Source organism: Mirounga leonina, unplaced genomic scaffold, assembly GCF_011800145.1.
Source record: "Mirounga leonina isolate KUSES-001 unplaced genomic scaffold, KU_Mleo_1.0 Mir_82, whole genome shotgun sequence".
In the NCBI taxonomy this organism is placed as follows: Eukaryota; Metazoa; Chordata; class Mammalia; order Carnivora; family Phocidae; genus Mirounga; species Mirounga leonina.
In genome coordinates, this window is record NW_023270825.1 from 814337 (window position 1) to 839644 (window position 25308).

General features: G+C 67.9%; 1 protein-coding gene across 2 annotated transcripts; it reads left to right on the plus strand.

Moving 5' to 3' along the window:
* The first annotated feature begins 6 nt into the window (after positions 1-6).
* Positions 7-24881, plus strand: JAG2 (jagged canonical Notch ligand 2). Of its 2 annotated transcripts, XM_034992389.1 has the most exons (26): positions 7-72; positions 266-616; positions 8512-8569; positions 10104-10355; positions 10592-10652; positions 14765-14895; positions 14995-15114; positions 15318-15431; positions 15641-15754; positions 15896-16009; positions 16095-16141; positions 16246-16416; positions 17289-17439; positions 17546-17698; positions 17798-17911; positions 18099-18212; positions 18288-18401; positions 18559-18675; positions 19118-19145; positions 19231-19316; positions 19720-19833; positions 19941-20056; positions 20450-20698; positions 21181-21312; positions 22968-23124; positions 23356-24881. In XM_034992389.1, exons 1-26 carry the CDS (start codon positions 7-9, stop codon positions 23841-23843), a joined length of 3732 nt encoding a protein of 1243 aa, XP_034848280.1. In that variant the 3' UTR covers positions 23844-24881. The 2 variants fall into 2 exon arrangements, with proteins under 2 accessions (XP_034848280.1, XP_034848281.1); XM_034992390.1 differs by lacking the exon at positions 15896-16009.
* The last annotated feature ends 427 nt before the right edge of the window (positions 24882-25308 follow it).

Sequence of the window (25308 nt, forward strand, 5' to 3'; positions counted from 1 at the left end):
GCGGCGATGCGGGCTTGGGGCGGGGGGCGCCTGCCCCGGAGGCTGCTGCTGCTGCTGGCGCTCTGCGTGCAGGTGAGCGGGGGGCGCGGACGGGGCGCACCCGGCCGCCCCTCGGGGCCGCGCGGCTCCGCTGCGGGCGCCGCCGTTCGCAGCCCTCGAGGCTGCGCGCCGCGGCGGGGGCTCTGGGCGGGCCCCCCAGCCCCGCGCCCCGGCTCGCCGACCCCGGCCCGCGCCTCCACGCGCTCTCTCTCTGCCTTATTTTTAGGCGGCACGGCCCATGGGCTATTTCGAGCTGCAGCTGAGCGCGCTGCGGAACGTGAACGGGGAGCTGCTGAACGGCGCCTGCTGTGACGGCGACGGCCGGACGACGCGCGCGGGGGGCTGCGGCCACGACGAGTGCGACACGTACGTGCGCGTGTGCCTCAAGGAGTACCAGGCCAAGGTGACGCCCACGGGGCCCTGCAGCTACGGCCACGGCGCCACGCCCGTGCTGGGCGGCAACTCGTTCTACCTGCCACCGGCGGGCGCCGCGGGGGACCGGGCGCGGGCGCGGGCCCGGGCCGGAGGCGACCAGGACCCCGGTCTCGTCGTCATCCCCTTCCAGTTCGCCTGGCCGGTACGTGCCCCCCGCCCCCGCCCCCGCCCTCCCCTCCCTCGGTGCCCGCCGCCCCTCCGGCACCTGCGGCCGGGCCCTGCTTGCCGACTGCGCGCACCCGGACGGGGCGGGGCCGGCAGGGGGCGCCGCGCGGCGGGCCGGCCTGGGGCGCGTGCTCCGTGGGGCTCGGTCCGCGCCTGGCCACGTGGGCGCGCGGGGGTCGCGGCAGGGGCGGGGCGGGGCGGGGGGGGGTGGCCGCGGCCCGCGTGCGCGGCGGCCTGCGGCGTGTGCCTGCGTCTCCTTGCGCGTGTCTGTGTTGGGTGGGGGGAGGCGCGGCGCGGCGAGGCGCGGCGCCCGGGGCCCGGGCAGGCCGCGGAGGCATGTGCGCCGCGCGTGCTGGGGCTGGTCTGGGGCAGGCCCTGGCGGAGCCGCCCCGGGCCCGTGGCCAGCCTTCGCCCGCCCTGCTGTTTCCTGGATGCCCGAGGGTGGAGGTGGGGGGCAGCTCGGGCTGGCGCGCGCCCGGGGACCTGGGCCCCGGAGGACCCAATGTGCGAGTGCTGGCGCACCCCCTGCCGCCGGCCCGGGACCCTCTCCCCCCCCTCCTCCTCCCTTCCTCACCCCGCCCCGGGGAAGAGACAGTGGGCCCTGGTGTGATCTTGTATGGTATCACCCATTTGTAGGCTTTTGGTTTTGTTTGTTCTTTCTTTTGAGGGGGCTGTGGGGGGGTGCCAGGCAGGCGGGAACCATGGGCTTGGGAATGCTGGGAGGGATGTGGCCCAGCCCTGTGGGCTGTCCTGGGGCAGGCAGGCAGGGGGATGTGCCCAAGTATCTGGGTGGGCCAGCCAAGGCCTCCGGGTGCCTGAGGTGGTCCACTTTGTGAAGCAGAACCTGCCCCCTTCCCCCACACTCGAGGTTTTTGCGGCAAGCCTGGGTGGGGCAGGAATGAGAGAAGACCCCGGAGAGGTAGCCCAGTGTGCAGGAACTGGCCAGGGATAGCTGGGGTGGGCTTGGGAGAGGATCTGTGAGCAGGGAGGGCCTGGAATAGCGTGCCAGGCTGTGATTGGCAGCCCAACCTTCTAACCGAGGACTGTGGCTGGACCAGCCAGTGGGGAGCACCAGGAACGGGTCCACCTGGTACCCTGGTCCGGGGGAGGCTGGGAGTTGAGGCCAAGCTGGCCAAGGTTGAGCCACGAGGACCCACCCCATGGGGGGCTGGGCCTTCCTGCCCCAACCCTGGCTCTGAGTCTTGTGCTGACACCTTTTCCTAAGCTTAGACCAGGCGGCTTTGCTCTCTACCCCATCCTTGCTCCTTTTTGAACTCCAAGCTATAGGGAGGATGGCCAGGGTCCCCTCTGGTCTGGGCGCCGCCCCTGCGTGCCTGGCTGGACTCTGGGGTCTCCCTTGACCTCGGGACCTTGGGTGGGAAGTGCATCCCTGATGGAGAAGGCAGGGGCAGGCCTGGGAGGGCCCCAGGCAGTTCGGATAAGCTCAGCCCCCTCGCCCCCACAGGGGTGCAGCAGGCAGGTCTGAGCAGAGCCCGCAGCCTGTCATCTGCACTTGGGCCTGAGCCAGCGTGACTCCAAATCGCTACCTGAGGATGTGTTTTCTGCTTGAGTTGGCAGTGCTGGGGGTGGGGGCAGGGAGGCCTGGGAGGAATGTGGCGGGGCCAGCGCGTGCCCCTCACGGCTCTTGGCCCCATGGGCTGGCGGGGGAGCCCGGGAGTCTGGGCAGCAGCTTCTGGGACCTCACCCCTTCTCCCCCTGCTGCTTCCCCCAGGAGGGGGCTCAGTCTCAGCCCTGGGCCACGGGGCGGCTGTATTTGGGGGGCAGCTTCGGCCTCTCTGCTCCCCGCCAGTGGCGCAGCCTGGCGGCTGGGTGCCTAGCTGGTTTGTGATGCCAGCGCCCTGGTATTTCCGCGCCCCGCGGCCACGCTGCCTCGGTTTGCTGCAAGTCCAGCTCCGTCCCGTGAGCTGGGGCGCGTTTGAAACTGCATTTGGGCCTCACGGGGGAGGGTGGGGGTGGGGGGGCTCCGGCCCAGGACCAGCTTGCACTCTGGGAGTAGGAGGTGGGGGGAGGGCCTCGAAAGTGGCTGGAGCGGGAAGGGGGGCACCTGTGGAAGGGCGTAGGAAGCGGCCCCTCCTGCGCCCTGCCCACACACCTGGAGGCAGGACGATGGGAGCTAGTCTGGGCTCTGCACCCCCACCCCCTCCAGCTGCCCTCGGCCAGTCCCGAAGCCTTCTGCGCCCTGCCCTGGTCGCACGGGCTGTGCCATCTATGGTGCGTGGTTCCAGTTGGGGTCAGGCTCCGTGTTTGCAGAGGAGCGGGCCCAGGCTTTTGGAGGTGGGGAGGTCAGGGTAAAGCTGCCGGGAAGCAGCCCGGGGTTGGGGTGATGGCTGCTCCTCTCCTGACCCATCTCACAGATGCCCCACACCTCCCCCTCGCGCCCCAGGAGTTCAGTGACCCATCGTAGGTCCAGGTGCCTAGGCAGCAGTTGACAGGGTAGAGACCATGTCTGATCACGCATGGATGTGTGCACATGTGTGTGTGTGCACGTGTGTGTGTGCACTTCCTCTGGGTGTGGGAGGTAGCCAGTGGAGGGTTTGGGGGGCCTTGTGAGTGGTGAACTCAGAGGGGCTGGCTGATGGGGGATAGCGTGGCAGCCAGGGCCCGGTCCTGAGGGAGGGGCCGGCAGGAGCTGCACCCCTTCCTACTTGGGCCAGGCTCGGGCTACTGGGACCCCGGGACCCCGGGACCCCACCCATATGTGTCCCCTGTGGTGTGCACCATGGGTTCAAGGAGAGGGCTGTGTATGTGGACAGACCCTGACAGTGCGGCCACCCGAGACTTTGGGCCATAGCAGGTTCTGGGGCCCGGCTTTCCCACCTGTGAAATGGGGCCATGGTGGGATCTCACGAAGGGGGCAGGGCTGCGGGGTGCAGGCTCGGCCTTGGGGAAGCCCCCAGGCTGACTCCCTGGCCCACCTCGCCTCCTCTTCAATCTGTGCCCCGCAGAAGGCCAGAGTCCCTAAGGGGCCGTGGTGTGCTCGGGGTGCGTGTGGGGTCTTTGGCCAGTTAGGGAGGATCTGGTGGGTTGTGAACACGGGGCCTGACTCTACTGTGGCCAGTGGCCCCGGGAGCTTGTCAGTTGCGAGTTTCCAGCCCAAGATGGGCCAGGCTGCGGTCTATGGCCTGGGCCCCCTTGGTGGTGGGACTCCATCCTGCCTGTGCTCCCCGCTGCTCCTAAGGAGCTCAAGGCAGGTGGGCCCTGGTCCCCACCCTACTACCCCACCTACCCCTGGGGCACACTGGGGCCCTTGCAGGCATCCTTCCCATGTCATCCCAGAGGGGGCCGGGAGTCCTGCTTGGCTGAGGCTCAGCAGGCCACACTCCACTCTGTGCCTCGTCACCTGCTTGGTGTCCGGCGTCTTGTTTGAGGCTTTGGTGTGGGGGCAGCAGGGCAGAGCTGGAAGGGCTGCACCAGCCAGTGGAGGGCTTGGAAACGGACTGGAGGCTTTGTCCTTAGGCTTGGAGGGGGTGGGTTGGGGAGGAAGGCTGCGGTACGACAGGGATGCTGGAGGGTTGGTGGCAGGGGCTTTATGGGAGGGACTGTGGTTTTTAGGGCCTCATTCAGCTGTTCTGTGGTAATCTAGATGTGGTGGGCAGGGGGGCAGGCTGGGTGACAAGCATCTCTAATTTCCAGGCCTGAGCTAGGGTCCCCATCCCCAGACCTAGGGTGAGCTGGGGTCCCCATCCCCAGACCCCAGGTGAGCTGGGGTCCCCGTCCCTAGGAGCCTGGGTGAGCTGGGGTCCCCATCCCTAGGAGCCTGGGTGAGCTGGAGTCCCCATCCCTAGGACCCTGGGTGAGCTGGGGTCCCCATCCTCAGACCCCGGGTGAGCTGGGGTCCCCATCCCTAGGACCCTGGGTGAGCTGGGGTCCCTATTTCCAGACCTCAGGTGAGCTGGGGTCCCCATCCCCAGACCTCCCCATCTGTAGGACCCTGGGTGAGCTGGGGTCCCTGTCCCCATGCCCAGGTGAGCTGGGGTCCCCATCCCTAGGACCCTGGGTGAGCTGAGGTCCCTATTCCCAGACCCCGGGTAAGCTAGAGTCCCCATCCCCAGGACCCCGGGTGAGCTGGGGTCCCCGTCCCCAGACTCCAGGTGAGCTAGGGTCCCCATCCCCAAACCACAGATCCCAGGTGACCTGGGGTCCTGATTCCCAGGAACCTGGGTGAACTGGGGTCCCTGTCCCTAGACCGTGGGTGAGCTGAGGTCCCTGTCCCCAAACCCCAGGGGCTCCCCATCCCTAGGACCCTGGGTGAGCTGGGGTCCCTATTCCTAGACCCCAGGTGGGCCTGAGGTCCCCATCCCCAGGACCCCGGGTGAGCTGGGGTCCCCATCCCCAGACTCCGGGTGAGCTAGGGTCCTCATCCCCAGACCGCAGACCCCAGGTGAGCTGGGGTCCCCATCCCCAGACTCTGGGTGAGCTGGGGTCCCCATCCCTAAACTGCAGACCCCAGATGAGCTGGGGTCCCCATCCCCAGGACCCCGGGTGAGGAAGGTATGCCTAGTATCAGCAGATTGTGGGCTTTGCTATAGGGATCTTATAGGGTTCATGTGACAAGGCATGGGGAGATCCTGGGCTGAGGATGGGCGCACCTGGCAAGGCCCTGGCTGCTCTGTAGTGTGGAGTGTGGGTGTCTGGGTTCCTCTATGGGGTGGATGTGTGATCCATTCCTCCTGCCAAGCCCTGGAGGGAGGTGGCCCCCTCTCCCTCTCCCCGGGGACAATGGCGGCAGAGGCCCCGGCTTCTCCAAGGCTCAGGTTTCAGGAAATGTATCTGTGCTTAGAGCTCCTGGTGCCAGCACCACGCTCTGCTCCGCGCGGGGGCTGGGTTGCTGATGCGGGATGCTGCCGGAGGAAGCCAGGTTGGAGCCCATGGACTCGGGCAGTGGGCAGCAGGGGCTGTGCTGGGCCTTCTTGGCCATGGAGCGCCCCAGGCCCTGGGGTGTGGTGCACAGGTCCCAGGTCCGCCCTGTACCATCTGCGTGTCTTTGGGCTGCTGTGTTGTCTTCCCTGAAGCGTAGGACCTGGCCTCGGGGGTCTGGGCTGGGGGTCAGGCTGGGGGTCCGCCTATGTGGTGCAGGTGGGCCAGGGCAGTCTTTCTGGAAGAGGTGTGGCTGGGCCTTCAGGGACTCAGGCCAGCTCGCCGGGCGGGTGGCCCAGCTGAGGCTGGCCTGGGAGGAGGGGCCGGGGCTCCTCCGAGCGCTAGCTAGGGATGCCCTCAGCCGTCCCCGCTCAGCTCTCATTGCCCCAGCCCCATCCCTGGAGCCCTAGGACACGGAAGAGGCCTCCAGCCCAGGCCTGTTGCCTCTCCTGCCCTCTGGGGACCCTGTCCTGGCCCGAGGCACGCGCATCAGAAAGCGCAGGGATGAGAGGTTGCCGTTTGCATCGGGGAAACTGAGTCTTGGAGGCCGGCTCTGTGGGCGGAGAGGAGGCTGGGGGCCCAGCGCTGGGGGAGGTGCGCCTGCTGGCTCAGGTTCTCCCTGGATGACTTCCTGCTGTCTGTGTGTGGGGAGCCCAGCTGGCGGGCGCTGGGGCCCTTTAGGGTGGGCAGGCGGGGGCGCATCCTGTGGGAGCAGGTAACTGGAGCCCGGAGCTCGGACGAAGGTGGTGGTAATCCTACCTGAGTGGCTGGCGTGGGGTTTCCTGGGAGCCAGGAGGAGCTCCCCACTCACCTGAAGCCCAGGTGCTCGTCCCGCTGGTGTTCTCTCGTGTCCAGCCCGCGGTCCCCGCACCTGCCTGTGCCCAGCCTCACGGACCCAGCAGCAGCCACCCACTCTGCTCGGCCTTGGCGACCATGCGCCGTCTGACCCCGTTCCCTCTGTCCTCACGCCCCTGCTCCTCCAGCCCCATGGGCCTGCCACGCCGCCGTCGTCGCAAGTGCTTTCTCAGTCTCAAGGTCTCCCTCTCCGAGGCCTGCCCTGACCCCTGTTCAGAGCAGCACCTCACCCCTGGGTCCCCGCTGACTCATCCGCTAGCAGAGCCATGCCTGGTGCTCGCTCCTGGAGTGAAAGAATGCAGTGGGGCCTGGGAAGGAGCTGGACCCTCGAGCTGTCACCAGGAATGGCGGGAGTGGCAGGGAAGGCTGGCCTGAGGGAGGCATTCTCGGCACAGGGAGGGAGCCGTGTGTGCAGGGGCAGGGTGGGCAGGCCGAGGGGGAGGCAGAGCAGGGGCTGCGGGGCTGGGAGGAGGGCGAGCCCTGGGGGTCTTTGGGGCCCCCATGGACGGGGGTGTGGAGGCCCCACTGGCTGCAGGGAGCTGGCCTGGCCGTGGCCATGGGGCGTGTGTTTACAGGAGACTCAAGAAGTGGGACTGAGAGCCTGGACACAGCTCGACATGGCAGGGAGTGTTCTAGAAGGCTGCAGCTGGCCCCTGGGTTCCTGCCCGTGCTCCCGGGTGGCTGTGAGGTCCTGTGGGTTTTCCTGGGGCGTCTGGGAGGCTGTGCTCAGGGCAGGGTCGGCAGTGTAGATAAGGCCCCGTGTAGCTGCGGGTGGGCCAGTGTGTCCTGGGGCCGTCTTGCTGCAGGGACAGTTGCAGGCCTGGGGTGGGGACAAAGAGAGGGTGCCTAAGGGAGGGCCCTCCGGATACCCAGAGGCTGTGGGTGTGGTTGGTGTGGGGCTGGGGTACAGGGTGGCCGGGGCCTGTCTGCGCTGCAGTGTACCGAGGGCAGGACCCGAAGGCCTGGGTTTGGCCATCAGCAGGAGGCTGTGGGGCTGGGGGACCGGCCCCGGCAGCAGCCCTCGACCCTCGGCTGTGAAGCGTGGTTTCCCCGGCACAGCCATACTGCAAGGGCCAGAAGATGGGGGGCGCCGAGGGCGGGGATGAGGCTGGCCTCACCAGGGCGGTCCCGCCTTGGGTGGGAAGCCAGCCAGCCCGTGGCCACACAGGTGGCCCTGTGCCGTGGGCCCCCAACCCGGGGCAGCCGGGGCCGGATGGAGGGGTGGCCAGCGTGTTCACGGCTGGTCTGAAAGGGCTGAGCGGCTCGCATAGGGGAGCCAGTGCCCCCTGCCAGAGCTTGTGCCCGTGAGTGACCAGGGCGGGGCCGCTTGCGGGCTCTGGTGGCTCTCCTGGGGAGGGTGTCCTGAGGTTGTTTGGTGATGTTACCCCCTCACATTGTCCTGAGCGGGGGGAGCGGGGAGTCCCTGGGCCTCAGTCTCCCCATCTGCACAGCCAGGGCCCCTCCCCGCCCCTTCTGTTCTTAGGAGGAGGCAGGCTTGCGGGTTGTGTGCCGTTGAGCCCGGCACTTGCTGTAGCCTGGGTGCAGCATGGGAGTGTGGGCTGGTCAGGGGCCTCGTGGTGGCTGTGCCTTCTGCCCTCCGTCCCTGGGTGCCCGGGGGGGCAGCTGGGGTGGTGACATGGCCTCGATCCTCTGGGGTCTCTGCTAGCAGCAGGACCTCGTGTTTTCCAGGCCCCAGGGAGGTGCCCAGGGGGGCTCCCACTGGCCATCCTGCAGGCCCAGGCCGCCCAGGGGACCCTGGTCTGTGGCCGCTCACTTGGGCTGTGCCAGCCCTCAGTCCCCCGCTCTGCCTGGGTCATTCTCCCTTCTCTGCGTGCTGATCAAGCCGGTCCAGCCGGCTAGGTGGGGGCCCCTGGGGCCGCAGGAGCTCAAGGGCCCAGAGCCTCCGTCACATGGAGGCACAGCCACCTCCCCTGGGTCATTTTGGGGTCTGTTGGGATGTGGCATGAGGCTGCTCCTGAGGACGGAGGGGTGAGGTGGGGGTGGGCCTAGAGGAGGAGGAGCCCTCACGACCTAGGGGCAGCGAGGGGGCATGGGGGAGGGGCGGTGGCCAAGCTGGGATGTGGTAGGTGGGGCAGGCAGGGGCTGCGGGTACCTAACTGCCTGCTCCCGTGTCTGCAGCGCTCCTTCACCCTCATTGTGGAGGCCTGGGACTGGGACAATGACACCACTCCAGATGGTGAGTTTGCTGGGAGCTGGGTGGCTGGGGTGGGCTCTGCCTGCAGGCCCCCCCCTCAGGGCACGGGGAGGCTGATCCCTACAGCCACAGAGATGCATGTGGCCAGACTCCTGGTCCTTTGCCTGCTGGGGACAAGGGCCCAGGTCCCAGGAAGGCGGTGCCCACCCCCAAGGATCTAGTGTGCGGTTTCCCTCCTTGCCCTGGCTGCTCGGAAGCTCTGCCGTGTGTGTGATCTGCAGAGCTGTGCCCATACGCACCGCCCCAGTCTTGGCTTCATCTGTGCCATTCTCCTGATGAGCATGTTCTCCTGGGGCCACGTCAGGTGCATGGCAGACTGGGCCCCCCTGAGGTGCTCTCTGCCTGTGTGGCCCCTTCTCTGCCGGCCTGTCCTGGAACGTGGGGCTCGATGGCCCTTCCCTGAGGCTCACATGCTGGCTGCCAGCCCATGCAGGGGGGTCTTTGGGCCCTGTGGTGACAGGGCGGAGGGTGTCTCCGTGGACAAACCAGGAGGAGCAGTGCGGGCAGCGGGAGTGAGCAGGTGTGTCTGTGAGCAGCGTGGGCTTGTGTGGTGGGGAGTGACGAGGTTAGTGAGGCCAAGGTCAGGGGGCGAGGCTGCGTGGGCCACCATGAGGACGCCGGCTTTTCCGGGAGGCCGGACTGCTCCGGCTGCCGCACGCAGGGCGGACTGGAGGGCTGGGATGCAGGCCGGCACCCAGGAGGCAGTGGGGTGCTGGGCCAGGCCTGTGGGGTGAGTGGGGCTCTGGCCACTCTGGAGGCAGAGGCGTGGGGCTTGCTGCTGGGCTAGACGTCATGAGAGAGAGGGGGTCAGGGACGGCCCGAGGAGCTGGCAGGACAGAGGGGCCACCGTGGGGATGGATGTGTTGGTGGGCAGTGTCACGTGGGTCCCGAGGCAGGCTGAGCCCCACGCCCCGCCAGTGATGGCGCTGGGGCCTGGAGGGGCCGGGCTGGCGGCAGCGGTCAGAGGCGGCCAGGTGGGTACGGGCCGGCCGGGCAGCTCGGCCAGACGGTTGCGGGGGGCAGGTGCAGGGTGCGAGGCTGTGCCGAGGGAGGGCCGGAGCGGTTGGTCTGCCCCGGCTGCTGCTGAGTGCTGAAGCGCCCGCATTCCTCGGCCTTTCATCGGCAACATCCCAGACGGGTACGGAAGTGTTGGGAATGGTTTCACCAGCGTGTGTGCCCAGGGTGGTCAGCCTGTGCCCTCAGCCCCTAGCGGGTTCCCCCGAAGTGAGGCGGGGCTGTGGCAGCACCGGCCGCACCACCGGGAGGAGGCTTGTCTGAGCACGGGCCGTAGCGTCCGTGGACAGGGATCGCAGCCGAGGCGGGGGGCAGCCCCGCGAGTGCGCCCCTGCGGCCCGTCCACGGCCCTGCGCCCCCCGCGGTGGCCCGGCCGGTGGCCCTGCTGCCCCCGCTCCACGGCGCGCCCGCCCTGGCCACGGCGGTCCATCTGTGCCCGCCGCGGCCGTGGCCCCAGCGGGAAGGGCGGCCTTGGCCCGGCTGACTCTGCTGCCCCCCCAAGAGGAGCTGCTGATTGAGCGGGTGTCGCATGCGGGCATGATCAACCCCGAGGACCGCTGGAAGAGCCTGCACTTCAGCGGCCACGTGGCGCACCTGGAGCTGCAGATCCGCGTGCGCTGCGACGAGAACTACTACAGCGCCGCCTGCAACAAGTTCTGCCGGCCGCGCAACGACTTCTTCGGCCACTACACCTGCGACCAGTATGGCAACAAGGCCTGCATGGACGGCTGGATGGGCAAGGAGTGCCGGGAGGGTGAGCGGCACGGGCGCACGGGCGGAGGGCGTGGGGGGCGCGTGGGGGGGGGCGCGCCGGGCGGGGGAAGGGGGCCGGGTGGGGGTGGGGCGGGGCGCATGGGGCGGGGGAAGGGGGCAGGGCGGGGGTGGGGGCAGGGGGGCGCATGGGAGGGGGCGCGCCGGGCGGGGGGCGCGTGGGGCAGGGGAAGGGGGGCCGGCCACGCCGAAGCCTCACGCGGCCCCCTCTGTCCACAGCCGTGTGCAAGCAAGGATGTAACCTGCTCCACGGGGGCTGCACCGTGCCCGGGGAGTGCAGGTGAGTGCGCCGCCGGCCCCTCTCCTGCCCTCGCGGGCCCCCTCAGCAGAAGCGGGTCTTGTGGCTGAGCGGGGTGTCAGGGACCTGGCCCTGCTGGGGGGTCCCTGCTCTGGGCCCGCTGAGAGCCAGCGCAGGGCAGGCGCCTGTCCTGATGCAGGTAGTTCTTCGGGAGAGTGTGGCAAGGGGCCGGGGAGGGTGGCCCGGGCCATCCCACCTAACTTTGGGGCCAGGAGCCACCCAGAGATGGGTGCCCAGAGCACAAGAGGCACGGAGGGCACAGGGGCTCATGCCATGGGCGGGGACAGAGAGAGGCCCAGTGTGGGAGTGAGACCCAGGAAAGAAAAGGGGCACTAGAGGGGGTGGGCTGGAGGGGGATGGAAGGACAGTGCAGCTGCTATGTGGGAAGAACCAAGTGGGGAGGCTGCTGCAGGGCTGGGAGGTGGTGGGCGATGACCAGCAGGAGATGGGGAGGTGGGCGGGACCCACAGGCATCCTGCAGTGGGTTTGAAGGAGGGCTGGGAAGAAGAGCTAGGGCGTAGGGAGGAACCCAAGTCTTCCTGCCAGGGCCGCTTAACAGCAGAAGTGCCACGACTGAGGCCAGATGGCCTCAGGAAGAGTAGGCATGGCAGAGCAAGGGAGGTGATATTGGGGGTCATGTGTCCTTTGTCCTGGGAGACATCACCAAAGCAGAGGATCAGTGTGACTCAAGACACATGGTGGGGAGCTGGTGGCATACAGGCAGGGTTTAGAGCCCCAGGCCAGGGGCAGATGGAGAGGAGAGGTCAAGGAGCCCACACACGGGATGAGCTGAGGGTCCAGGGCACCAGGAGATGACGTGGGATGGGCTGGGGGTCGTAGGGTCACCGGGAGATGACACGGTTGGGCTGGGGGTCGTAGGGTCACCAGGAAATGACATGGATGGGCTGTAGGGACACCGGGAGATGACACGGGACGGGGGTTGTAGGGTCACTGGGAGATGACACAGGACAGGCCGGGGGTTGTAGGGACACCGGGAGATGACACGGGATGGGCTAGGAGTCATAGGGACACCAGGAGATGACACGGGATGGGCTGGGGGTCATAGGGTCACCGGGAGATGACACGGATGGGCTGTAGGGACACCGGGAGATGACACGGGATGGGGGTCGTAGGGTCACCGGGAGATGGCACGGGACGGGACAGGGGTCGTAGGGACACCAGGAGATGACACGGGATGGGCCAGGTGTCGTAGGGACACTGGGAGATGACAAAGGATGGGCTGGGGGTCTTAGGGACACCGGGAGATGACAAAGGACGGGCTGGAGGTCGTAGGGACACCAAGAGATGACAAAGGACAGGCTGGAAATCATAGGGACACCAGGAGATGACATGGGATGGGCTGGGGGTCGTAGGGACACCAAGAGGTGACAAAGGCCAGTCTGGGGGTCATAGGAACACCGGGAGATGACAAAGGACAGGTTGGGGGTTGTAGGGACACCAGGAGATGACATGGGATGGGCTGGGGGTCATAGGGTCACCAGGATATGAGAAAGACGGACCGGGTGTTGGTTGGGGGCATGAGGAGAGTGAGAGGTCTGAGTGTCTCCTGCAGGTAGGGGAAACCATTGAAGACCTTGAGCAGGGCCTGGGTGGGGTGGGGGGCTGGGAGCTGTGGGTGAAGCTTGTTGCCTGTTGGGGGGAGTAAGGGAGCCGGGCAGCAGGAGGCGCCGGGCTTGGAGCAGGTGAGGGGTACAGTGTGGAAGCCGGGGTGGGTTCCAGGGATGCACAAGGATGGCCCGGGGGCTGGGGGACAGGTGGATGCTCAGTGAATCCTTAGGAGGGGCTGCAACCTGTCAGCCAAGCAGGGAGGGGCGAGGGAGTCCTGCCCCAGCCGTGGGGCTCATCGACCCCAGGACCTCACTCGGCGGGGTGGGTTTGCTGTCATGGACATCTTGCAGCAAGGATATTGAGCCCAAAGAAGTGAAGTAATTTTCCCGGGGTCAGCCAGTGTTGGTTTGGGAGCCGGCTGGCTCGGGAGACAGGAAGGGAGGGCGGGGACCCCTATGCGTGTCCTGTGGTGGCTTTGGCCTAGGAGGTGGCACGGAAAGCCGCCTGGCCAGCCCCACGGCAGGGAGGAGGAAGCAGACTTCTCCGGCAAGGGCAGAGGTTGGAGGTGGGGAGGGGGTCCCCGACCCAGCCACGCTACTGCCACCTCTGAGACAAGTTGGGCCTCTGGGCAGTGCAGGGAGCACGGCAGGGGTAAGGGGGCACCTAGTGGGAGCCTGGTCCAGGGTGGCTTCATGTCTTGGGGGGCAGGCACCCCCAGGCGTCCTATCCTGGGTGGCAGAGGTGGGTACCAGGCAGGCTGGATGCCTGCAGCAGGACCATCCCCTGCGGCCCTGCCTTCTGATTTGTGTGATGACTACAAGTCTGGAGACTGGGCAGGCGGCCCATGGGCAGTGAGCGTGGCGGGGCTGGGTCTGGCCTGCCCCCTAGTGCCACGCACCACCTTGATGCTGGGCCTGCAGCCGAGAGGGCCAGTGACTGAGCAGCCAGGCTGGGAGGAAGGTGGGAGAGAGGTGGATCTCCCTCCTCCCCCTCCCCTGCTGGTGTGGACGGTGGGGAGCCATAGGTGCGCCCCCGCCCACCGCGGAGGGTGAGGCCCAGCTGCCGCTGGTGGCTCAGGGCTCAGGTTTCACTACAGGACACCCCCCACCGGATGCTGCGGAGATGGCCCTGCCTTCCTGCCGCCTCCTCCCTGGGCTTCTGGAGCCACAGGCCAGGGAGGCTGGGGAGTTGGGGCCTGGTGAGGGCTGCCCCACCCAGGGCTGAGAGCACATCCTCGGGACCACAGGCGTCTGGGCGCTGTGCTTGGCCTCGTGGCTTCCTGGTGGGTGACCCAAGGCCTGTCACGGTTCCGCCCCCAGCCTTTGTCTCCTCACATCACCTGGAGGGAGGGTTCCCGGTGGGGATGTGCAGCCCTTGCGTGTGTGGTCCCTCCTCGAATGTCTGGGGCGGGATGGTAGAGCCGTTTTTCAGCCTGGGCTTCCCTGTGGCCTGCCCGCTGAGCCTGTCAGCAGCCCTTGGCTGTGGGGCTCGGGGCAGCCCAGGAAGGGCCATGGCTCCTTCCTTTACAGAAATAAACACACAGCAGGTGCCTGCATGGAAGGGACGTGGCCTAGATGACAGTCCTGTTCCTCAGCACCTTCCAGTTCTAGGAAGGGGCCCTCGGGGGGCCTGTCCAGGGCCTGGAGGGCAGCCTGCTGTCCCCAGGGAGTCCGCTGCAGGACGATGGGCTCCTTCTCCTGACAGCAGTGCCCCCGAGTCGGGCTGAGCTCTGGGCCCTTGGAAGGCTGGCCCCACCTGGAGTGGGACCTGCATTAGTGGCCCGGGTGCCCTTTTTGCCCCAGCCGACTGCCTCCTCCTGAAGGACTTCCCAGAGAGAGTTCTGGCCCATAGGTGGAGGCAGGGCCAGGCCCGGGGGTTGTGGCCTTGGAGCCAAGAGGCCTCTCTAGGCTGTTTGCCAGGGAGCGGTGACTCTTCCTGGGTCAGGAACAGCCCTGCATGGGCCTCTTGCACGGCCGGCTTGGTGCAGAGCCTGTGGGCCTCTGTGTCCCCATCTGTGAGGTGGGCCCCTAATAGGGCTCCATGGGGAGAGAGAAGTTACTGTCCTTGAGTTCCAGGTGGGGTCACACGCAGCGCCCGAGGTCTCAGAGCTGGGGCTGAGCCCAGAGCCCTCTCCTGACGTCCCGCCGGCCTGCCCGGCCCGGGTGCCGCCCAGCCCTGGCGGCACCTGGCAAGCTGGGGCTGGCACGCTTGTTCCCGGGGTCCCGGCAGGGCCTTCCTTTCTCGGCGCTTGCTCTTGGGGCCCTGCTCAGGGGTGAGTCCCAAAATAGCTCGGGGAGGAGTGACTGGGCAGCTGCAGCCGGCCATCCGAGGCCAGCGGCTGGGAAGTGCCCGTGAGGGTGCAGGCTGGCTGGCGGGGCTGTCACCCCCGCCTGGCCCGGGGCCTGCTCCGCTTCAAAGGCCGAGGCCGCCAGCCCTGGGGTGGCCCACGTGACTCCGCGCCTGCGTCCCGAGCTCCTGGAGTCGCCCTCCCCGCGGCAGGCCTCACGCTCCCGGGCCTCCTGCAGGTGCAGCTACGGCTGGCAGGGGCGATTCTGTGATGAGTGTGTCCCGTACCCTGGCTGTGTGCATGGCAGCTGCGTGGACCCCTGGCAGTGCAACTGCGAGATCAACTGGGGTGGCCTGCTCTGCAACAAAGGTAGCTGGCGGCGGGTGGCCGGCCCGAGGGAGGATGCCCTCTGGGGAAGGTGGGCGCGAGGGCTGGGCCGGCATCTGAGGACCCTACCCGTGCCCCCAGACCTGAACTACTGCGGCAGCCACCACCCCTGCATCAACGGGGGCACGTGCATCAACGCCGAGCCCGACCGGTACCACTGCGCCTGCCCCGACGGCTACTCGGGCAAGAACTGTGAGCGGGGTACGTCGGTGGCCTGCTACTGGCTTTGGCCTGGTGCCAGGGAGCCTGGCAGGGCCCCACGTCTCTGGCCTCTCGGTGCAGTGGGCACTCCCTGACCCCCGCCCTGGGGCCTCGGGGGCTTGGGGAGGAGTGCTCATGGAAAGGTGGGGAGCCGGTGCTCTGCACCCCCAAACCCTTGCCCCTGCCTCTGGTTCCCAATGCAGCTGAGCACGCCTGTGCCTCCAACCCATGTGCCAATGGGGGCTCTTGTCACGAGGTGCCCTCCGGGTTCGAGTGCCACTGCCCGTCAGGCTGGAGCGGGCCCACCTGTGCGCTTGGTGAGTCTCCTCCCACGAGCGTGGGGGGCTCCAGCCTGGCATCTGAGGGGGTCTGGGAGTGGGGAGGGGGCAGGGTGGTCGGCTCCACAAATGTAGCCGAGGGGGTGGTAGTCAGGGCAGGAGTGACGGGTGCACGGCCCTGCCTCCCCCACGGACCCGGCTCCCCAGATGGCCCACGCCCCCACGCCTCCTGCTGTGTCCCTCCCCAGACATCGACGAGTGCGCCTCCAGCCCGTGCGCGGCAGGGGGCACCTGTGTGGACCAGGTGGACGGCTTCGAGTGCATCTGCCCCGAGCAGTGGGTGGGGGCCACCTGCCAGCTGGGTAAGGGTCGCGTGGGGCACGCGTGTGTTTGGACTGTGCTCTGTGCATGCGGCGGCTGCTGCTGGCGGTGCTGGGGCTGTGGGCGCTAGGCGTGGGCGCACGTGGGGCTGAGCCCCTTCGCTCCCGTTGTCTCCTTCACAGACGCCAATGAATGTGAAGGGAAGCCGTGCCTTAATGCTTTTTCTTGCAAAAACCTGATTGGTGGCTATTACTGTGATTGCATTCCGGGCTGGAAGGGCGTCAACTGCCATATCAGTCAGTATGGGCGGGTGGGCGGGCTGCAGGTGGGCGGGGCTGGGAGCGCAAGGACCCCGCCCGTGACCCTGCCCCTTGTCCCCAGACGTCAGCGACTGCCGTGGGCAGTGTCAGCATGGTGGCACCTGCAAGGTAAGATGCAGCTGCCCTGCCCCTGCACACACGTGGGAGCTGCCCCCGGGGGCGGGGGGGGGGCTCTGAGGCTCACGCCCCGGCCTTTCCTTACCCTCCGCCAGGACCTGACGCCCGGCTACCAGTGTGTGTGCCCGCGGGGCTTCGGTGGCCGGCACTGTGAGCTGCAGCTGAACTCGTGTACCAGCAGCCCCTGTCATGGTGGCCTCTGCGAGGACCTGGTGGACGGCTTCCACTGCCACTGCCCCAAGGGCACCTCCGGGCCACTGTGCGAGGTGAGGCCCGGACCACTGCCCCAGGGGCTGCAGGGGCGCACCATCGTCCCCAGGCCACCCTAGCGAGCGGGACTGGCTGCAGTCGGGGTGGGCCATACAGAGTATCCTGGGCTCGGTTCTGGGTGGAGACCTGGTGTCAGAGCCCTGGGTGGGCGGGGGCGGGGGGGTCACAGAGTCACTTGTCGTGACGCGTGCCTCCTGATGGGGTGGGCCAGGAGCCAGGGCAGGTCAGCTGGCTGCCCAGGAGGCTGGAAGGATCTTAATGCCGTAGAGCATGTGAGCAGCGTCAAAGAGGGGCCCTGGGGTGGGATGGGGTGCCCGAGGGTGTGTGGGGCCGCACTGTGACGTGTGTCCCGGTAGGGGTAGGTGATGCTCCCTGGTGCCTCATGACCCCTCCTTCCTCTGACCTGCCCTGGCCTTTGGGGATCCGGGGGCACCAGGGGCAGGACTCCTGACCGGCAGGCCTCCTGGGACCCTTGGTAGAAGTTCCTCCTGTGCCTGTGGATCCCGGCGGGGACGCTTTTGGGAAAGCCCCACAGACCGGGCTCAGGGTGGCTGTGCTGGCTGGGGAGGGGGGTCACGAGCTGGCTTTCCTGCCAGCAGGAGGGGCGAAGGCCGGATGCTGCCTCGTGAGACAGAGGAAGTGGGCCGCCTCGGAGCCGAGGGTGGCGGGAGGGGCCTGGTGGCCTGCAGGTGTTTCCGTCCAGCTGATGGGCCTGGACAGTCTCGGGGGGGCGGTCCTACAGGCTCTGGCCGCAGAGGCCTGGGTGTGCAGGCCGGGCGGGGCCTGGGCCTCCAGGATTCCTCGGAGGGACACCAGGCGTGGCTGTCTCCCGGTCCCTCTGGCCCTCACAGATGCTCCCGCCCCGCAGGTAGACCTAGACTTCTGCGAGCCCAGCCCCTGCCAGAACGGGGCCCGCTGCTACAACCTGGAGGGCGATTATTACTGTGCATGCCCCGACGACATGGGCGGCAAGAACTGCTCTGTGCCCAGGGAGCCGTGTCCGGGCGGGGCTTGCAGAGGTGGGGCGGGGCCCGCGGCGGCGGGGCGGGGCGGGGCGGGGCCCGCAGCCCTCGGGGCGGGGCGGGCAGCCCTCGGGGCGCGCTGACCCCGCCCCATGTGCCGCAGTGATCGACGGCTGCGGGTTCGAGGCGGGGCCCCGAGCGGCCGGCGTGGCCCCTTCGGGCGTGTGTGGCCCGCACGGACACTGCGTCAGCCTGCCCGGGGGCAACTTCTCCTGCGTGTGCGACAGCGGCTTCACGGGCGCCTACTGCCATGAGAGTGAGCGGCCGAGGGCTGCGCGGCGGGGGGCGGGGGCGGGGGGGCGCGGGGCCGGCCGGCCGGGACGCCCCCAGCCCCGCTCACCGCCGCCTCCCGCAGACATCGACGACTGTCTGGGGCAGCCGTGTCGCAATGGGGGCACGTGCATCGACGAGGTGGACGCCTTCCGCTGCTTCTGCCCCAGCGGCTGGGAGGGCGAGCTCTGCGACACCAGTGAGTGGGCCTGCGCAGCCCCTTCGGTCCCCGCGCCCAGTGGGTCCCCAGCTCCAGGTGGTTGGTGCCCAGAAGGGACCTGGGCTGGGGGGGTGCCCCGCAGGTGTCTCCGCCCCTGTCTCTCCCCCGCCGCCGCCCCCCCCCCCCGAGCGCCGGCGACCCCGCTGACCGGCGTCCTCGCCCCCAGATCCCAACGACTGCCTCCCCGATCCCTGCCACAGCCGCGGCCGCTGCTACGACCTGGTCAATGATTTCTACTGCGCATGTGACGATGGCTGGAAGGGCAAGACCTGCCACTCGCGTGAGTGTCCTGGGCCCTGGCGCGCAGGGCCGCCCGCCGCCCGGGCATGCGCACTGAGCGGCCGTGTGCCCACAGGCGAGTTCCAGTGCGACGCGTACACCTGCAGCAATGGCGGCACGTGCTATGACAGCGGGGACACCTTCCGCTGCGCCTGCCCCCCGGGCTGGAAGGGCAGCACCTGCACCATCGGTGCGTGAGCGGGCCGGAGGGGGGCGGGCCCCGCGCTCCCGGACCACGGCCGCCGGCCCCGCCCCCTGGGCCCTGGCGCCTCGGGGTCTCGAGCGGAGGCCCCGCACCTGCCCGCGGGCCCACGACCAGCCTCTCTTCTCCCCCTCCCCCTTCACAGCCAAGAATAGTAGCTGCCTGCCCAACCCCTGCGTGAATGGGGGCACGTGCGTGGGCAGCGGGGACTCGTTCTCCTGCATCTGCCGGGACGGCTGGGAGGGCCGCACCTGCACGCACAGTGAGCTTGTGGGTGGGGGGCTGCAGAGGGAGGCCCTGGGGAACGGGCGCAGGCCTGTGGGGTAGGAGCCGGGGCCTCGTTACCTGGCTTCTTGGTCCTGCTCCTTACACCTGTCCGCTAAAACCCAGCTGTACCCCAGGACCTCCGTCCCCAGCCCTGTACCCTCACCCCTACTCCTGGTGAGTCCTGGGCGGTATCGCCGTGCTGGGCACTGGCTGCGAAGCCACACTGCTGCCCCTCACCTCCCTCACGGCCCCCCAGCCCCCGATGGACTGCATTCTCCAGGATAGGCACCCCCGTGACCCGTCCTCCTGGAGCTAGCTGCCCCGGCCTCCCCACCCGGGGTCAGTGGGCTGGCGTGGACAGTGCCCCCCAGGCCTGGCACAGGGGTTGCTGGGTGGGTGGATGCGGTGCTGACCTTCCTCTCTCTCCTCACACGCAGATACGAACGACTGCAACCCCCTGCCTTGGTGAGTGGCGGCCCTGGAGGCCGGCTGACCCCAGGGAGCTCAGCCTGCGGGGGGGCCTCCCTGAGACCTGCTCTCTGCCCTGCAGCTACAACGGTGGCGTCTGCGTCGATGGCATCAACTGGTTTCGCTGCGAGTGTGCTCCTGGCTTCGCGGGTCCCGACTGCCGCATCAGTGAGGGGCCCGGGGCGCCTGGGCGGGGAGGGGGGTGCCGCGGGGCCCAGCCCTGGGGGCTCCTTCCAGCCCGCCCGCTCGTTTGGGCCTCACCAGCAGATCCCTCTGCTCAGCTGGGGGCTGCCCTGTGAGGGCAGGGGTCCCCGGAGGCTCCTGCCCACCCTGTGCCAGAGGCGCGTGGAGGACAGGGGCAGGTGCTCATCAACGCCCTTGACCGCGGACAGAGCTGGTGCTGGCCAGCCCAGAGGCCCCGAGGGGCACACCAGGGGGCACACCGGGGCCCGGGCTGTCGGGGGCTCCACCGGTTTGCAGGGGTCTCCTCTCTTGGCCTGAGCGTCTTCTGGGCCCTGCGTGTGGGCGCTTGCCCCCTCGCTGCCTTCTGAGCCGGGCACTTTGTCTGCAGACATTGACGAGTGCCAGTCCTCGCCTTGTGCCTACGGGGCCACGTGTGTGGACGAGATCAACAGCTATCGCTGCAGCTGTCCGCCAGGCCGGACCGGCCCGCGGTGCCAGGATGGTCGGTGGGGGGCACCGTGCCCCGGGGGGGGCGTGCCGGCAGGGGCGTGGGGAGGACCTGGTCTCCAGGGCCAGCCTGCAGATGCCCCCCGCTCTTTCTCCCCACAGTGATTGGCTTTGGGAGGCCTTGCTGGTCGCAGGGAGTGCCCTTCGCGCACGGGAGCTCCTGGGTGGAAGACTGTAACAGCTGCCGCTGTGTGGACGGCCGCCGGGACTGCAGCAAGGTGTGCGGCGCCCGCGAGCTTCCCCGCCCCGCCTGCAACACCAGGGGGCTGCCGCTGGGGGCTGCGGAGAGCCGCGCCCACCGCCTCCGCTGGGCCTCCTGGGAGGAGGGCCCTGGGGCACAAGCAGGCCCTTATTGTGTAGCTGGGGAAACAACCTGCTGAGGCTCTGGAAGCTGCCGGCAGTGGTCCTGCCTCGCCTCGTCCTTCCTCGGGCCACCCCCGCCCTGGTGGGGGTCCGTTGTGGTTCTGAGTCCGTCCTGGGAGGCCGTGCTGGGGCGGGGCACCCTGGGCCTTGCTGACCCCAAGCGCGTCTTTCTCTCCTGCATGGTGCCCCTGTGTGTCTGTGGGTCCTCGTCTGCGTGTGCCTGCGTCTGTCCCCTGTGCGTGACCCAGGTGTGGTGTGGGCGTAAGCCTTGCCTGCTGGCCGGCCGGCCCGACACCCTCAGTGCCCAGTGCCCGCCAGGGCGGCGGTGCCAGGAGAAGGCCCCGGGCCAGTGCCTGCAGCCCCCCTGCGCGGCCTGGGGGGAGTGTGGCACGGAGGAGCCCCTGCTCCCCAGCACCCTGTGCCTGCCGCGCTCCAGCCACCTGGACAACAACTGTGCCCGCCTCACGTTGCACTTCAACCGTGACCAGGTGCCCCAGGTGAGTGGTCCCGGACGGTGGGCACACTGAGTGTCTGCAGAACCCTGATGCCTCCTCTGTTCTCAGAGTGGCCACTCAGATGGCCCGAGGAACCGCTCAGGGAGCCTGGCCTCGTGGGGTCGAGAGGAGGGAGGGTTGAGCCCAGTGTGCCCTCGGAATCCGGGAAGGAGGGCTCAGCACTAGGTGAGCCCCCCCTCCTTCGGGCCTGCGTAGAGCTCCTTCCGGCAGGAAAGCAAGGACCGGGCAGTGGGGGCACCTCCAGGCCCCACCCACCCCGCCTGGTGGTGGCGGTCTGCGTCTTGGGGGGCGTGCAGGAGCGGACTAGGGAGTCAGCTCCCTCCTGGGCCCCCTGCATTCCTGGCCTGCTCCTTGTGGGCCATAAGGTGTGACCTGCCACACGCCCGTGGGGCCAGCGGCAGGACGGGCAGCCTCAGGTCCACGGCCCCCAGGATCCCGCTCACGTGCTGCTCGTCCCTGCTCAGGGCACCACTGTGGGCGCCATCTGCTCTGGGATCCGCGCCCTGCCGGCCACGAGGGCGGTGGCCCGGGACCACTTGCTGGTGCTGCTCTGTGACCGGCCGTTCTCAGGGGCCAGCGCGGTCGAGGTGGCTGTGGTGAGTCCTGGGCCGACGGGTGGCCACTCTTGTCTACTTCTTCTTTTCCGGAGTCCTGTCCTGTCTCAGTTCTTGGGAGGTGCTGGGGACAGAGGCCCAGGCCAGGCTTGTCCCCAGGTGCTGGGGGGCATAGGGTGACCCAGGGAACCAGGGCTCGGTTCCAGTATGGTTGTACATTGGGGGACTGGCGCACCCTGTGCCCTCACCGGGAGCTGGTGGGACCAGGCTGGGCACGCGTACAGCTCGGTAGGGCCAGCACATACAGCTAGCCTGGCAGGGGGTGGAAGGCAGAGCTGGGAGGGCCTGAGGGGGCATAGGAGCATCTGAGATGGGACAGGGAGGACTAGGAGTCAGCTCTGGGCTGGCGGAGATGGTCGTTGGTAGTCAGTGGGGTCAGCTTCTCGAGAAGGAGAGGAGCAAGGGTGTAGGGTCAGGTCACCTGTCCCATCTGAAACGAAGGAAGGGTCTGGGACAACTGGCGGGGGGCAGAGAAAGCTTATCTGCAGGTGAGGGGCGGTGCCCCACAAGGCGTGGAGGGAGACTATGGGTGCAGGTGCCCGTAGGGAGAGGTCCTAGGAGGCCCGGTTCAGCCGCAGGAACAGGTCACGGGAGCTGCCAGCGGCTGGCTCTCCGGCACAGGGATTTCGGAGGCAGTGTCGATGGAGTGGCGGCTGGGTCTCAGGTCTGGGGTCTGAGGCCATGGAGGCCAGGGCTTTGGGCAGGGGTCTCTGGAGCTGTGGGAAGCCCCCCAGGCAGCAGCAGTTGAGCCTGAGGAAGCTCAGAGAAGGAAGGCCCGTGTCCGGGCTCCAGGGTAGACTGTGGTAGGGTGTAGCATTGGGGTTTCTCCTGGGCAGGGACCAGGGAGGCTGTGGGCCCAGGGCTGGGGCTGTGGGAGTGGGAGCCTTCTTCTGGAACCCTGAGTCCGAGCCAGGGGGCTGAGACACAGAGGCGGGTTGGATGCCTGGGCCAGTGGGATTCTAGGTGGTAATGCTTCATCCTCACCGGGTCCCCTTGCTCTGCCTGTGTTGTATCCCTCAATGTCTGTGCAGGAAGGGTGCCCCTGGTTCAGGTCACCCTGGGATATGGGGTCCGGGCCACATCCATGTGGCTGAGCAGGTGTCCTCGGGGCCTTGGTCTGGGCCCTGGGCGGGTATCAGGTGTGAACGGGTAACTGTGAGTGTCACGAGGCTGGGCCCTGGGGAAGTGCGGGGAGAGAGAAGGGGAAAAGGCAGGGCAGATTCTCAGGGCACTGGCTGCTTGCCGCCCTTGGGGTGTCAGGGGCCGCTGAGGCGGAGGCAGGCACTGGGGGTGGTGAGGTTGTACAGAGCCCTGGAGCCCTTGGGTGCGGCCCACTGGGGCCGGGCGCCTGCCTGGGAAGGACAGCCACGCTCTTCCCAGATGCAAGGGGGTCAGGGTGGGCCAGGCCACACCCGCCTCCCCTGAACCGTGTGGTTGGGGGCAGGCCTCCTGCAGGCCTCTCCTTCAGCGAGTCTCCCCACGAGAAGCCCCGGGGGCCCCCATGCCGCGGTCACCTGCCTCCCTCTCGGCAGCTGGCCGGGAGCCTCAGTGCTCCGTGGTCCGGGCGCGGGGCACGCGGCTCGTGCTGGCTCCTGCCACGGTGAGTGGGGGCCTCTCAGCGCGGTCTTCTGCCGTAGTCCTTCAGCCCCGCGAGGGACCTGCCCGACAGCAGCCTGATCCAGAGCACAGCTCACGCCATTGTGGCCGCCATCACTCAGCGGGGCAATAGCTCGCTACTCTTGGCTGTCACCGAGGTCAAAGTGGAGACCGTCGTCGTGGGCAGCTCCTCCGTGGGTGAGCAGGGCGCCTGGGGGCCTAGTGGGAATCGCTCCGGCACACGGTGGGGCCAGGCTGAGTGCAGGTGTGGGACTCTCGGGTCCTCCGCCCTGCCCCTGCCGTCCCGGCCCCTCCCCTGAGCCCCTCCCCGGGGCCCCTGCCCCCCAGGCAGGAGCCAAAGGACGGGGCATGCAGGCGTGGGCACGTGCCCGGCCCCCGCACCCGGCCAGCCCTCTCATGCCCCCCCAGGTCTGCTGGTGCTGGTGCTGTGCGGCGTGTTCAGCGTGCTGTGTCTGGCGTGCGTGGTCATCTGCGTGTGGTGGACCCGCAAGCGCAGGAAAGAGCGGGAGAGGAGCCGGCTGCCACGGGAGGAGAGTGCCAACAACCAGTGGGCCCCCCTGAACCCCATCCGCAACCCCATCGAGCGGCTGGGTGGCGGCGGCCTGTGTGGGGGCCACAAAGATGTGCTTTACCCATGCAAGAACTTCACAGCCCCGCGCAGGGTGGGCGAGGCGCTGCCTGGGCCTGCAGGCCACAGGGAAGGCGGGGAGGAGGAGGAGGAGGAGTCCGGCCACGGCGAGGGAGACTGCCTGGAGGCCGAGAAGTTCCTCTCGCACAAATTCACCAAAGACCCTAGCTGCTCCCCCGGGAGGCCGGCCTGCTGGGCCTCGGGCCCCAAAGTGGACAACCGTGCGGTCAGGAGCGTCAGTGACTTACGCCACGCCGGCAAGGAGTAGGGCAGGGGCCAGCAGCTGGGCCGGGACCCAGGATCCTTCACCGGGCGCCACGCCACCCGCCGGACCATAGGAGGCCGAGGCCGTGTGCATAGTTCCTTTATTTTGTGTAAAAAACACCAAAAACCAAAAACAAATGTTTATTTTCTACGTTTCTTTAACCTTGTATAAATTATTCGAGGACTGTCAGGCGGGAAACAACGGAGTATTCTCGGGTAGTTGCTATTTTTGTAACGTTTGTGCGTCACACTCACGTGGCAGGAGAGAGCGGAGGGTGTGTGTGTCCTCGCCAGCTCGTTTGTGGCCAGACGTGGTGCACTGTTTACAGAATCTTCCTCATTATTCCTCATTTGGCGTTCTCAGTGGCTCCAGGCCAAAGAGCCAGTGGGACACATGGCTGTTGGCGTGGCCCATGGCGTTGGTGGGACCCATGGCTGTCAGTGTGGCCTGTGGCGTTTGGTGGGACAACCCAAGGCTACTGGCGTGGCCCATGGCATGGGTGGGACCCGTGGCTGACAGAGTGGCCCGTGGCCGTCGGTGGGACCCCCTGTGGCTGACAGCACAGCCCACGGTCGTCGGTGTGGCCTGAGGCCGTCGGTGGGACCTGTGGAGTGTGGCATGGCCCGTGGCTGTCGGTGGCACCTGTGGTGGTCAGTGGGGCTTGAGGTCCTCGCAGGGGCCTGCAGTGTTCGGCACGGCCCCGAGGCCCGCGGGCAGACCCTGGCTGGCTCGCCGGCCGGTCCCTTCCGCCCGCTGTCCTTGCCTGCTCCCGCCTGGAGCACCCGCTGTAGAGATCTTTCAACTGTGTTTCCGGAAGTGCCCTTCCCGACTGCTCTGTTCTCCCCGGGACGGGGGCAGTATCGAAGCTCGTGACAAGTGCCTTCACACAGACCCTCCCCTCGCAACTGTCAGCGTTTGCCGTGGGCTCCGGGCCGCTGCCCACCTGCTGGCCCCGGCCCCCTCCTCGTGAAAGTGCGTTTTTGTAAATATGTACATATTAAATGAATCTCTCTGTATATTTGATTTAATAACTTAAACGTTTTGGCCTTCCTTGTTCTTTTTGGTGCTGTTCCTTGTTATCTGGAGGTGCGCAGGGAGGCTGGGGTGCAGGCTGCATGTCGGGCCACGTGGCCATGGTGGCTACAGGTGGGGAGATGGCCGGCGGGCCCCAGGGGGCCACCCCTGGGTGCCCGAGGCCAGGAGCGCGTCGCTATCCTGTGTGGTTGACACGGGCTTGGCGGAAACAGTCCGGGAAGCGGGCGGAGGGAGGTGCTTTGCATCCCCTACTAAAAATGGCTATTAAAAAAAATGTTTTATAAAACAGCTTAAAGTTGCTTATTAATTAAAAGCTATCAAAAGTTTTAGGAAATTACCAAGTCAAGCCTTGAGAGAATGAAACCACAAGGCTGAAGGCCGCCGTTCGCCCGCCTGGCGGGACGCCTCAGGGACGTCTACTGAGTGTCCCGCA